Below are 14,075 nucleotides of genomic sequence, written 5' to 3' on the forward strand. Positions count from 1 at the left end.
TGTTAGAAATGTTTAACATAGAGGGCACTTAGACAATTGAAGTTTTTTTTATTTTATAATTTGAGCTTACAACTCAGATTAAATAAAAAAATATTTAAATTTCACCCTAACAAAACATATTCAACTGGGAGAGGGAGAAGTGGGTTCCATACTTTTTTGCTTTTTTATTTCTTTTGCAAATTTTGCGCTAAGGATAGAGTTGAAAAAATTTTGTTTAAGCCAGTCAACTCAGTATATAAGGTGAGTATATTTAGACTCTCTAATAAAATTATGGGTACCGTTATTTGGACCTAATTTTTTTATTAGTAGCTCCAACACACTCTTTACAAAATTTAAAAAAATTTTAAAACTTATTAGTACACCTAACATATTTTCCTAAACTACTCTTATTAAAACCAAACAACTAAACCCAACATAACACCCATCAATTCTACTTACTATATCCAACAAACACACTAAACCCTAACATCATCACCACCACCTCCCAAACCCAATACCATCACCAATTCACCACCACCTCCCAACACCACGAAGGGCTATGGCCCCTCAAGACACTAATTTTATTTCACTAAAGATCATCAATTACTTGCTTTGTTCTTGTTCGAAACTAGTATCTGTTTAGAAGTTTGTAAAGACAATTGAACATCACTTGCACTAAATTTATTCATGCATATTGCTGCAACAGAGGGAATGTGCAGAAGGAACAGTCATAAATTCATGGACTTACATATTATATTAGTTGATTCATACGGACCTATGAGATTAATAGATTGTGCATTTGGTGTTCTTAAGTGCATGCTTGATGCTGGTTGCATAATTAATGTGTTGATACAAAAATCAGTAAGATGATGCAACAACTTAAAAGGAACTATGTGGATGCTGATGAGTTGTCTTGCTTAAGATCTTAAACAAAGATGACCTGCAAGAACAAGGATCAAAGGAAGTAGCACCGGTGTGATACCAGCTAACTACGCTCTAATAATTAAATCAGTGATGAGCAAATAGAGGTAGTTGAGCAAATACAAGGTATGGAATTGGGAGAATAAGGAAGAACAAGATAAGATCTTCTGGGTTATTCTCTCAATGGGTTGTGTGTAGTGTTTAAGGTTTGTGAACTCTTCATTGTGTCTATAAGTTTGCATATATAGGCAAACAAGAGGTGAATAAGATATTTACCTGCATGTTGAGGAGTGATGGAGATGGGGCCATGTCACCAATTCAGAATAGTGGCATGCACAACTACTCAGCCAGCTTACATTGAATGCAAAGAGGACTTTGGGATCATAGGTAGCCCTTGCAGTCCTATCTCCAGCTAGTGTGTCAGGAACAGTGGAATGTCAGATGGTAGATACTCGAGTATGGCTGAGGATATTATCTTGACCTTCTAGAAGAGCGGTGGACAATAGTCCCCGAGCTAAGCCGAGCACAGGTCACCTAAAATTCTCCCCAAGTGTAAGGTTGTCAGACATGTGAGCTCGGATAGACATTTGTAGTGGGCCGAGCCAAGCCAATTGGTCAAAGAAATCTGATGGCGACGAGATTGTCCAAGTCTGTGCTTGACCGCGTTCGGCTCAGACTGAACGATAATGTTGGGGTTAGATTGAAGCGTGGCCGAGCTGGAGCAATGAGGTGGCTGGTGCGGACCGTTGATTGGTCAATGTGCCATGTAGGACCTGTAAGGCTAGGTGTAAGCATGTGGTTGATTTGTTGAATTTATGTGGATTTATCCACAAACATAATGGATTTCGAAATTGCTTTAGAGATCCTTGGCCCTGACTATTACCAAAAAATATATATACATATATTGAACAACGAGGGATTATAGACGAGTGGTACTATTCCCACCTCTCATCTCTATTTTTCCACCCACCTTATTTTTTCACCCCTTATTAAATTTTAGAAATGCAACAATCTACTTATCCCACCCACATTATTCCCACAATACCCTTAACTTACAAACTCAATGACCCACCCCACCATCAAACTCTTTTCCCACATTAGAAAACCAATTGTTTTTTTAATAGCCATCAGAAAACTCATTGAATCCTATAAGATTGAGTATTCATTTAATGCATATGGGTTATTGTTGGAACTATATGGAGAAGGCTTTCGATAGACAATGAAAGATGAAGCAATTGTAAAAAAAGTAGGAGGATAAGGATTTAGAGTTGGCTCATTTCTTAGCAGTGTTGCACACCTTTTCTTCTTCGATCCTTCTTTAAAGTTTGATGCCATGGCAATCACCATGATTGAAAGTTAGCAGCAGCAAAATGATTAAAAATTGTTCTTTTAATTAATTAATATTTGTCCTTTTTGGTAATCTCACATAAAGATAAATTACTAATTAAAATTTTTATTAATCAGTGGGTGGAAAAATAGTAATGGTGGGTGGGAATAGCACCACTCTTATAGACAGGCACAAGAAGCTCAATATGACCACAATGACCCGAGCAATGAAATGCACGCTGACCACATGATTTGCAACTGCATGATAAAAAAGAAAGAAAGAACAACTCCATCCACAACAAGTTCAAATGTGCGCACCTGCCGACCAGAAAACGAGAACTTAGAAAACAACATAGATTCTTAATGAAGCTTATCAACACCTTCACTCGTATTGGAGAGATGAGTGTAGATGTGGGGTAAACAAGTTGTTGGGTATAGTTTAAGTTAATTATTTTTTAAAATTTTAAATTAAATGTTTGTCTTTAACAATCAATTTATATTAGAATAAAATTGGAAATTAACATGTCATTAGATTGTTGGGGCTACTAATAAAAAAATTAGGTTCGAATAACGGCATCCTAAAATTATTTGTACAATTTTTTTTGTTACATTAGAACGAATCGAATCTTTGACTTAACCTAATTCTAACTATTATCCCACTCATCTTTACTACTTGAACTAACTATAGAAATTTACTATTTTTACCATCTTAACTGACCACTTGTATATCATTTTTAATAGAGGTAAGACTCACATGTCTAGACCTAAGTCGCAACTCTATTAAAAAGATGGTGGTCAATTGAAAATAGCTCCAAAAAAAATATGGACAATTTTAAGTAACAACGTCTATTCTTAAGTTTTCTTGACACATAATTCTATTAATTCGAAGAATTCTAAGTATGAAAAAAGTAAATCATTTTTGTACCGTAAGATATTAAAAAGTTCTCAGCTCACATTTTTTATGCTCATGTGTGCACACATTTTGCATTATTATAATAGATTTCTCAATTTAAATGAGACACATCTCTATTAACGTTGTTTGACCACAAACAAATCTCTATTAACGCTTATGTGGAAGGGCAGATGTCTATCAGCGTCTTCGTAGTAATGAGAATATTTCTGAACTTTACATTCAGTATTACACCACGCCAATATAACAAAGCTTACGATCTCTCTGTATTTTGTTTTACTTAAATTACTTATTGTATATCCATGCAACGATCTTGTTTTACTTAAATTACCTATTGTATATCTATGCAACGATCTGATTAAGGATTTAATCAAAAGAAAGAAATTAACACCTCAACGAAAAATTATAAGATATAACCAATATATCGTCACGTGGTATAACCAATTCAATGTGTAAAGGTATTACTAAACGATGTGTTTATATTAGTAGAATATAATATTAATAACATCCACTCATATTATAACAAATAGACTGTTTATACTTCGTGTCAATATAACTATTATACAGAATAATTTATCCACATCAACCATCCAATTGTCTTGGCCTTTTAACAGACAATTTGCTTTTTAACATTAAAATTTGACTCGAATGCGTTTGATATATCAGTAAGATAAGGAACTAAGACTATCGAAAAAGACATCAGATTAGCCTGTAATTTCAAAGAGATCGAGTTACTAAATCCAGTGGAAATGAAAATGGCCTCAGTACTTTCCACACAACTCATACTGTGACATCTTATAAGGGCAACATTCAATAACATTAATGTGCTTATAGTCATAACTCAACCTGAATGAAAATTCAAACCTTTTTTGGGGCCTAAAGTATTTAAGAATAAATACAACCTAACTTCATGAATCCATACTGAGTATAACTTAAAAATTCAGACAGACACACAAGAAATGGCCTCCTAAGTCCTGACCTGGTTGGTTGAATACAAAAAGAAAAGGTAAAATAGATCTCACAAAACAAAACATCCTCCTGACTGAGCTCCACTGCTGAAGCAGGGAAGCCTCTATTTAAGTTACATTCTCGACATACCTTTCTTTCCACGTATATCAAACTCTCGTTTCATCTGTGTCCCTTATTCAATCAAGGAAGTACCTTCCCCGCACCCCAAAGAATGTTGTGAGCTTTTTTTTCCTTATTAAAAGAATGTGGGGTCTGACCTCATCTTTAGATACATCGGAAAGAAAGGAAAACAACCGAATGAAACAGGAGGACGAGAGGGGATAGAAATTTTAAACCAAGTAAACTTCCCCACACCAAAATCTGTGTTGCTGAAATCCGAAACTCTATCCGGCTCTCAAGATTGCACTGCCAGCCTCTGAAGATGCTCAAAGAAAACTTGAAGGCTCACATCGTCTGTGAAGATCACATCTGATCCAGCAGCCATCTCATGGGCATTATTGTATGTTGCCGATGGGTTCAACTTTGCTAGTAAGAATCTTGCCTACAGAGCATGATAATAGAAAATAAATCTTGGCCAATAGCAAGGGTCCACAATAGAACTCAAATAAATCAATCCACCTTAATAAAATGCAGGGGAATTGACAAAGATATTTAACGGCTGTCACTAGAAAAGATTTTATACACAAACGTTTAGCTCTTAGCTATTTTATCTGCAGGTAAATGACCTTTTTAGTAACAACAAAGTATTAACAATCTTTTGACATGTAGGCATGTAGCCATAGAAAGATTGATATAGTTAGTTTTGGAAATAATTGTAAAGAGAATGTTGCATGGAATATACAACAATCTTAAAAAGTCACAAACCAATATTTAAAAGTCACAAACCTGGGAGCCATGCTGATCACACACCACCAATCTAGGGACAGGGAAACGTTCCCGAATGATCAACTGAGTATCATTATGAGGAGCTTGCAATAATTGTGCAAATGCCTGAAAGCATACATATATACACATGGTTAGTTGAAACAATATTTACATATACACAATACCAGTAAGGAAAACACTCACAATATTAAGTATGCATACCTGGTGTTCTGGCTGATTCTGGTATCCCATGTTACGCCACTGTGCTATTGTCATTCCATGGAAAATGACTACACTAAAATATGAATCCAATAAGAGAATACGGTCAGCTGCAATGGAAGCCACATCCAACAATGCCGGCTGAGGCAGTGAATTAAATGAATATGATATTAACGATGGTTGAATCATGACAGCAGCATTGGTGATATTTTCCCGATTTAACAACATGCGAAAATATGCAGTTTCATCTGGACTGTTGTTGAAAACCTACAAACACCCCATTTCAGATCCAAAGGGGGGAAAAAGATAGTATCTTAGGCACATCACAAGTATAACTGATTAATATTAAAACAAAGGATGAAAAGAAGGGAGGGGAAAATCATGGTTACCTGCACAAATTGCGAGCGTCGCAGGTTAAACAAAAATTGAGGGAATAATGAAAAACATGGATTTAAAGTAAAAGATGATGGATCATCTTTTCGATAATCTCCAAACTTAGAACAAAGACGAATGAGTCCCCGATCCAACCATCGAGTAGCATCAAAAGACTCCTGGATGAAACGAAACCAAATATTATTAACAGAATCAATCAAACTAAGACACAGATTCAGACCAAAAAGAAAAAAAGAAAACACAGATTAAAAACTTCAAGTATAGAACAATTCTAAGATAAAATATTAGGGTACAAATAACAATTTCCTTTAGATAACAGGTCCCAAAGATAAGAGTATACAAAACACTAAGCCATCCTTATTTTTCTCTTTTGGAAACTTACCAGTGTTATCTATTCCAAATATGCAACAGACACATACAATATAATAATAGTTGAGAATGGTTGTAAAATACCTCTGTCTCCATTTTCAAAGAAGTTTTTCTTGCCATTACTACAGCAGCAGTCTCTTGGTCAAATCCTTGAACCAATTCCTGAGAGGTCAAAATTGTACTATTTCAGAGATATCCTTTCAATCAATGCATTTCTAAAACATTCTTAGAAGAACAATGCATCAATGAGAAGCGTACATGAGCCTGAACAAGCCCAAATGATGTAGAGAACAAGCTCAACAATGAATAAATCACTGTCATATTAACAAAACATAGCCTACAAGAAAACATATCATGCCACAGAAAGTTCCAGGTCCAATTACATCGCCAACTGTTTCATAGCAGTTCTACTTAAGCAAACAGACAAATGGCAATTCAACCACTCAAGCACCCAATCACTGTGGCAGAGCATGCCAATCACATAGGACACATATTGAACATGCATGAATTTTTTTGTTAATATGAAACAAGTACTATTTATTTAAACATGTACACTCGTAATTTTCCCACACAAACAAAAAAAGAAAAGTAATATGTAGCAAAATTATCATCCAAATCTTTCTCCAAATCTAATATTCTCGTAAATAAATACTGGCAGATCTGAGAAGATTTCATGAGTTAATTTCTTTTTCTCCGTGTTTACAAACCAAACTATGAAAAGAAAGAATATTAAAAAGTAATTTACTCCTTTTTCATACTATCTGAAGGTGGTGAACCACATATAGTTAAACAACCGATCCGAACATAACAACTCATGTGAACCGCATGAGCATATATCGGAAATAGGAAGGAAAAAAAGAAACAGCTCATTATACGCAAGATTCATGGAAAACACAAGTCTAGCAACATAAACAGAGAAGGCACAATGAAGAAGGTAAATTTAAAAGAACCAAGCTTCATCAAACCATGCAATTAGCTAAGTTAATTACAACACCCCAAAAAAATGAACGTCTGACCAAAAATGATACAGAAACTGAAATAACCTCTGAGCTAACAGAGCTATCTATCCATCGCCTAGTAATTGTTGTTACTCGAAGCATCATTTGACCTTCAGGGTTTTGAAAACTGCAATTACAAAAATGGCCAACAAAACTCAGTCACATTCCAAAAAAATAATAATAAGAGACATTTTTTACTAAGATCAATAATATGTTTTTTCTAGAAGGCCGTGATACAATCTTCCAGCATACCTTGTAAGAAACTGCAAATACAATTGTGGATTTATAGCTCCTGGAGTATTTGACTGATCACTTGACGAAAGATCAAAGAAAACTGTCAAGCAAGTACTCTTGTCAAGGCCACACATTTTCCAAGCTGTTGTATTCCCCTCCCCTATAACAGTATCAGCAACAGCAGGTCCTTTCTGCCAAGATTGCAAAAATTAATATCAAACTCCACAAACAAAAGTCTTATCCGAACGTATTTCATAGATTCTAAACGTTATGCCATAAATGTGAATAATAAAAAATTCTGAGTTATCGAATTGTCCAACCTTCTCCAAAGATGTGCAAGGTCCAATGACACCCTGAATTTTGATGTCCTTTGAACAGTTGATCTCAAGTGTACCACTGAAACAAAAAATTCCAGAGAAGAGGTTGACATGTATAACTACAGTTTCAATGAAAATCCATTCATGGAATATATTGAAGCATAATCAAGAGATAATAAAAAGTGTACAAGGATTGTCCAGATACCACGCACATGAAAAGGCATTGGATATTACAAATACCTAACCTAAGGGATGACAAGTTGACCACTGTGAAAACAATGGCAACCCAGTGTAATAATTAATAGTTCACTGCTTGGGAAGATACCAAGCAACCTCTCTGTAACGAAATTCAGACCCAAAAGCAGCAAAACAGAAACCAACTGTGTGGCTCAAACTGATTTACGATATTACAATTCTAATAACCATGAAAGTGCACCCCTTCACTACTTTATACAAAAATCTGCTCTTTGTATTCTCAGTTACCCCCCCACCCCCTCTCAGCCCAAAAAAAAAGTAGATTAAAAAAGAATAATTGAGTTCAGAGTCAAACAGCAAGGTCTACAAGCTTTAAAGTCAAAATCAAAGAACGGGATTCCCAATCTGCAACATCATTCTCATAACTATGCTCAAGGTGTATCAAAGAAATTAACAAGTTACAAGAATCACATTCAGAACAGCATGAGAACAATTACAAATAAACTACATTGTTAGCAATACAACAATAAAGTTTATTGTCAAACAAATTGTGATGAACTCACTTAAAACAAAGGCCAAGCGATTGTTCCCCTTCTTCAAAAACACGCTTGAAAGAGTCCTTGAATACAGAATGACCAAAACTTTCCGCCAAAACAACAAGTCCGCCGGTTTTTTCAATGGCAACTTTCATTTCTGCAACCCCAACCTATACATTACAATTCCCTCAAGTCAATGCATAATCAAATACAACACAGGTACATCAAAAGTCTTAAAAGCAAATGACACCCAGTATAGTTTAAATTACTGAGCATAGATAACTGGTATCATCTTAAGATAATCCAAAAGACATATCCAGACTTCTCATAAAAAGTTCACGCAAACAAATATGTCATAAATGGTCTAAAGTTCAACAAATTAAATAAACAAAAGCCCTAGTACTCTCACTGTTACAAGCAGCATTCAGAGAAAAACATTTAAATAAAAAAACCTAGAGCAGTAGTGTTACGAAGAAAAGAAATTAGATAAATTTAAATTAAACTAATGAACTAAGAGAAATCTTTCCGAGTCAGCTTTCTCACTGTACAACAGCATTTAGAATGAAGCATTTTTTCAAAATAAACCGTAGAGCAGAAGTATTAAAATGAACTAAGACAATTTTCATGAGTTACACGTTAAGAACTAATATTACATGACAGTCTCCATAAAAGAAAGGCAGGAATGCAGTATGGTTGTCATTCCACTGATTCTAACATTGCTTTTCACTATTTTTTAACAAAGAAAATTTAAAGAGTGTTGCTATTTGCACACCCTTTTTTTTTCTTTTTGCACACCCTTTTCACACTTTTTCTCATTTCACACCCTCACACTCCTCTCACAATTAAATTTTCTCAAAAACACACCCCTCCCAATTACCATAATATCCCTATTTAATCTATTTTCACAAAATTACTCACATCTATTTTCACAAAATTTCTCACCACAACTCATCACCCAACACACCCCCATCAACTCAGACAAAACACACCCCTTCACCAACCCACCCAGCTCCCTCTCCGGACAACCTCAGACCAAAAAAATAAAAACACCCAATCCCCCTCACCGGACCACCTCCCTCCCTCTCCTTATTTCTCCTCCTCGCATGCAGCATCACCCTCCTCCCTCTCTCCTCCCCCAAATGCAGCACCACCCTCCTCGATCCCTCTCTCTCCTCCCCGCATGCAGCAATACCTCCCTCCCTCCCCCCGTTTCACCCAACCCACCCAGCCCCTCTCCCCCCCACCCGGCCACCTCCTTCGCTCCCGCACCTCCCCGCATCACCCTCCTACCTCTCTCTCTCTCTCTCTCTCTCTCTCTCTCTCTCTCTCTCTCTCTCTCTCTTCCCCCGCAGCACCACTTCCTTGTCACAGGCCATTCGGCACTGGTCGGCCAAAACGGTTAGTTTCGGTTCGGCATTCATCCGCCGAATGTTTCCTGGTTGTTCAGTGGCTGTCTTCCGAACGAAACTAACCGTTTCGGCGGATCAGTTCCAAATGGCCTGTGACAGGGAGGTGGTGCTGAGGGGGAGGAGAGAGAGAGAGGAGGGTGGTGCGGGGAGGGTGCGGGAGGGAGGGAGGGAGGTGGTACTGCATGCGGGCAGGAGAGAGAGGGAGCAGGGTGGTGCTGCATACGGGGAGGAGAGAGAGGGAGGAGGGTGGTGCTGCATGTGGGGAGGAGAGAGAGGGAGGGAAGTGGTCCGGTGAGGGGGGAGGGGGCTGGGTGGGTAACGTGAAACGGGGGAGGGAGGGAGGTGGTCCGGTGAGGGAGGAGGAGGGAGGAAGGTGTGGGTTGGGTAGAGGTGGTGTGTGTGTGTTTTTTTTTTTGGTCTAAGTTGATGGGTGTGTAAGGATTGTCCTTTAATGTCTTTTCCTTTTGTGTTAATTAGGTAAATTCACAAATTAAATTATAGGGGTGTGCAAAAAGAAAAAAAAGGGTGTGCAAATAGCAGTTCTCAATTTAAATGTTAGTTTCTTTCAATTTTTAAATACAATTTTTTTTGTCTGAATTTAAGCACCATTACATGCTGTATTTTTCTTGATCTTCCATTAAGTTCCAATAAACATAAGAAAATATAAGCAAAGATACAAAATAGCAGTGTTGGTATATTAGCCCCGAACTATCATTTGATTTGAAAAGAAAAAATCACTAGGCATTAGTTTCTGAGATACAAACATGAAATTGGTCAAATCGCAGTTAACTGCTTAATTTTAAAGTTGTTTGTATTAAAATGCTTCAAATCATGATCATTGAATAAGTATATCTGATGCTTTACAGCTATAACAGCTCATTAAGATATTTAAACAAGATGCCAAACCCATGTCACCCTTTTGTTCTCGTGTAAGTTTAGAACAAATAGTGCCCTATTTTAGTTATTAATTCATATTGCCATGAGGAAGAAGGGTCATGACCTGGCATTCAGCCATTTTACATATCAAAGTTTGAATTCAATTTCAAATTTCCGAAACAACCTTTACCTGTGTGCTAAAAGATTGAAAACTGGCCCAAAAGATTATGGTATGGAAGCCTAAGAAGCAATTATATGTGAGACCTATCTGAACAACAAAGTATGAGATCTAAATCCTATGAATTACATGAGCAAAAAATTGTTGCAATATTTGAAATGCACCATATACAAAAATTGATGCTCCAGACTACAGATGTACAAGCACACGTCAAAATAAAAATAAAGCCAAATATGCAGGAACAATAACTGATTCAAAAGAGCGACCAAGACTGACCTGATCAAGTGCAGATGCAAACAGGTCTAAGACATGACCCTGGCTAACCAGCTGCTTTGCAAGATTATCATAAAATTTGATTGCTTTCTTGAAGTATGGTGCTGCGTCCTTATCTAGATCTTTATGGGACCGTACTGGGTCTGATAAATCTTTTGATACAATCTGCATAACTTTGACAAAATTAATATCTTTATCATCCAGATTTTGGGAAGCAACACATCATTTCCAATTATCAAATCAAGAGAATAATCACCAAGAGATCCATATGTCTTTCAATATGCATACATACATTGTAATGCACAGTGGTTGTAGATTTGCAAAGTAACTAAGACCAGAAAGACATAAAGTCATAATTTCAAAAAAGAAAACAATATAGTGTAAAAGGTAATCCTATTCGGGTGGGTGATTGTAAATTCTTAAAAGTAAAATAATTAATAATAATAATAAACAACAACAGAAAACTGACAAAGGAATCTGTCCATAGTAAGATCTTCAAACTACTCACACCTAAGAGAGACGTTTCAATTGCTTGTCTTTATAAACCAGAAGTATAAAATCTTCAGTCCTAAAATATTGACATCAATAATTACTTGAAAGTCGTAATGCAATCATCTAGGTTGAGGCTGATTAAAAAATACCTTTACCATTTACAATAAGCATTTAGCTTCACATTTGCATGCATTTCCAAAGTATTAACAAAAAAGATAACCTTGTTATAAGCATTCAGGAACAACATAAAATCATAAAGAGAGCAGAATTCTAAAGCTTTTACCGCGCCCGGCCCTTCCGTGCATGGACCACCAACCAAAGCAATAATGCGTGCCCCAGTGCCAGGAACACAAGCTCCAAGCAAACCGGCTGCAACACTCAATGCCACTCCGGTGCACCGGGACGCACGGTTACCAGGTGGCACAGGCCACTGGTCCGATTGCAATTCATCCAACAACTGAAATTCACAACAATTCAAAACCCAAATGTCAGGATCCAACAATTAATAAACCACATTAAGAATAAAATTTTTTTTTTTTTTAAAAGACCCTATGAATTCAAATCCACCCACCGTATTGAGCGTGTATTCACAATCCGAGGCCGGCAACAAGAACCGGGTCACACCCGCATTGGGAAACCCATTCTGTAGCCCCTTGGGCTGGTACCCTCCAGCAGGACCACCAGTTCTCCGGGCCGAAGCGCTGAGACCCAATTGCTCCAAAACCTGATCCTTGGAAATCTCTTTGCCCCCCCGAAACACATACACCTTAGTCAAATCAGAGAACCCCAATTCATGGACCTGGACTTGGGTCCCAAACGAGACGAACCCAACAAGCGCATTGTCAGGCAACAACCCAATAGCCCTTTTGAGGGCGGATTTGACATACCCCATCTCCTCCTCGATCATACACGTGTCAAGCACGAAAACGAAGACCGGGGACGGGATCGTCTGCAGCGCCGAATCAACGGGCAGGGCGTACTGGACGGTGGTGTACTGCGGGTAGAGCTCGCCGGGGAGGTTGGTCTCGGAGATGAGGGCGTAGTGGGGCGGGAAGTGGTTGCGCTGGTAGCAGAAGGGGCAGATCCAGATCTTGGCGGTGAAGTCGACGCGCGAGAAGGGGTTGAGGACGGCGGAGCAGGTCTTGCAGCGGAGAGGCGCGTAGGGGAGCGTGGGGATGTCGGGGTGACCCCGGATCGGGGCGATGCAGGCGGCCAGTGGGATCACGCACTTGCTGGCTTCGACCTTGGTGCGTGGCCACACGTTCCACGTCATCCGCACTCCGTCGATCCCTTCGGGGTCTGTGTTCGCCATTTCCGACATTTTTGTCTCTCAAATTGGGTTGAATTGTGAAGGGGGGGTTTTGGGGTTTGATCGGATTGGGAATGGAACTGGTTTTTTTTCTGGGTTTTTTTTTTTTTTTTTTTTTTTGGTTTTTTGGGTTTTCTTTGATCGATTTTTGGGACGAGAAGGCGACGACCCCTTGAGAAAGGAGAGAGAAAGGGGTCTCACCGCAATCCGAATTGCAAGTGAAGTGAGCGAGAGACGAGAGAGAGAGAGAAGAGACGGAGAAATTGGAGGTTGGTATGATGTATGGTAATGGTTTGGTGTCAAAGGTGCGTGTGTTATGGTGTCAAGGGGTTTCGATTTTGGAAGGAGCCAGCGATCAGGAATGTTACTAGTCTTCTTTTTGTGTGTGTGTTATATATATATATATATGAGATCTTGTGTTTTCATTCCCGGTCTTCTTTTCTGTACCATCAAACTCCAAATAGGATTTTCATACATCCTTAAAGTACAAATAGCATTAGTATCTTGGTGTCTTATCAAATTGATACAAATCAAAATACGACTCCCACACATAAATAAGAATAAGGTGACAATGTGCATTCTAACTTTAGTAATTAAGAATATTTACCTCTATATTTGAAGATATATAATTATCATCTCAAAACCATTTGAATATATTATTATCAACTCAAATATAAAATTGTTTGTGTGCTTATGTTGTGTATGGTTTTGACTAGTTTATAGGATCAGTTTAGATTTCGATTATTAAGTTTTTTATTAATGATTTCTACACATCTTGTAGGTACATTTTGCAAAAATTCTATACAAAGTAGTAGTTTGATCATGTTTTTATGATTTTTTTCAACTTTTGTACGAATTTAAAATGATACTTTAAGCAGTGGTAAAAAAAAATGATACTTTAAGACATGTTTTCCTATTTTGGAAAAATTATGCCAAATATATATTGTGAAATCTATGTCTATATAGTTAATAGTAATCCTTGAGTCATCACAATTAAAAGCCAGCAACCCTAATAGGTTGTGGTCCAACCCAAACTTATAATTTTTTCCTTATCCCAACTTGCAAACCATAAGTCTTAACTCAATTAACCCGCAATAGCCTTTAGGTTTGTAAAAATGTTCAGGCCCGATGGGCCGACTCAAGCACAGTCCTATTTTTACATCTATGGCTGGCTTTGCCCGTTTGCACAAATCGAGATTGAACCATTCGTGTTTTTTGTTTTTCTCTAGCATGGCATGTGACTTCACACAAACTCAACCTGCATCATTCAAATAATATGTATTTTGGGAAATAAAAAATAATATGAAA

General features: G+C 37.5%; 1 protein-coding gene across 1 annotated transcript; it reads right to left on the minus strand.

The window, feature by feature from the left end:
* Positions 1-3,910: 3,910 nt before the first annotated feature.
* Positions 3,911-13,115, minus strand: LOC147292611 (protein transport protein SEC23 E-like). The gene is made up of 12 exons (XM_086231867.1): positions 12,030-13,115; positions 11,742-11,915; positions 10,970-11,131; positions 8,258-8,400; positions 7,503-7,578; positions 7,201-7,373; positions 6,994-7,075; positions 6,035-6,112; positions 5,578-5,739; positions 5,192-5,455; positions 4,991-5,095; positions 3,911-4,646 (listed from the first exon to the last, which is right to left on the minus strand). Exons 1-12 carry the CDS (start codon positions 12,777-12,779, stop codon positions 4,500-4,502), a joined length of 2,316 nt encoding a protein of 771 aa, XP_086087993.1. The 5' UTR covers positions 12,780-13,115; the 3' UTR covers positions 3,911-4,499.
* Positions 13,116-14,075: the final 960 nt, after the last annotated feature.

The sequence above is a fragment of the Dryas octopetala genome, chromosome 2, assembly GCF_963921425.1.
Source record: "Dryas octopetala chromosome 2, drDryOcto1.1, whole genome shotgun sequence".
Taxonomy (NCBI): Eukaryota; Viridiplantae; Streptophyta; class Magnoliopsida; order Rosales; family Rosaceae; genus Dryas; species Dryas octopetala.

Excerpts from the sequence above, each read along its gene's own strand:
- LOC147292611 (XM_086231867.1), bottom strand. The coding sequence starts at position 12,779 with ATGTCGGAAATGGCGAACACAGACCCCGAAGGGATCGACGGAGTGCGG. Across the intron at positions 8,401-10,969 it reads TTGCATCTGCACTTGATCAG|GTTGGGGTTGCAGAAATGAA; the intron begins GTCAGTCTTGGT and ends TGTAATGTATAG. Across the intron at positions 5,096-5,191 it reads AGAATCAGCCAGAACACCAG|GCATTTGCACAATTATTGCA; the intron begins GTATGCATACTT and ends GTATGCTTTCAG.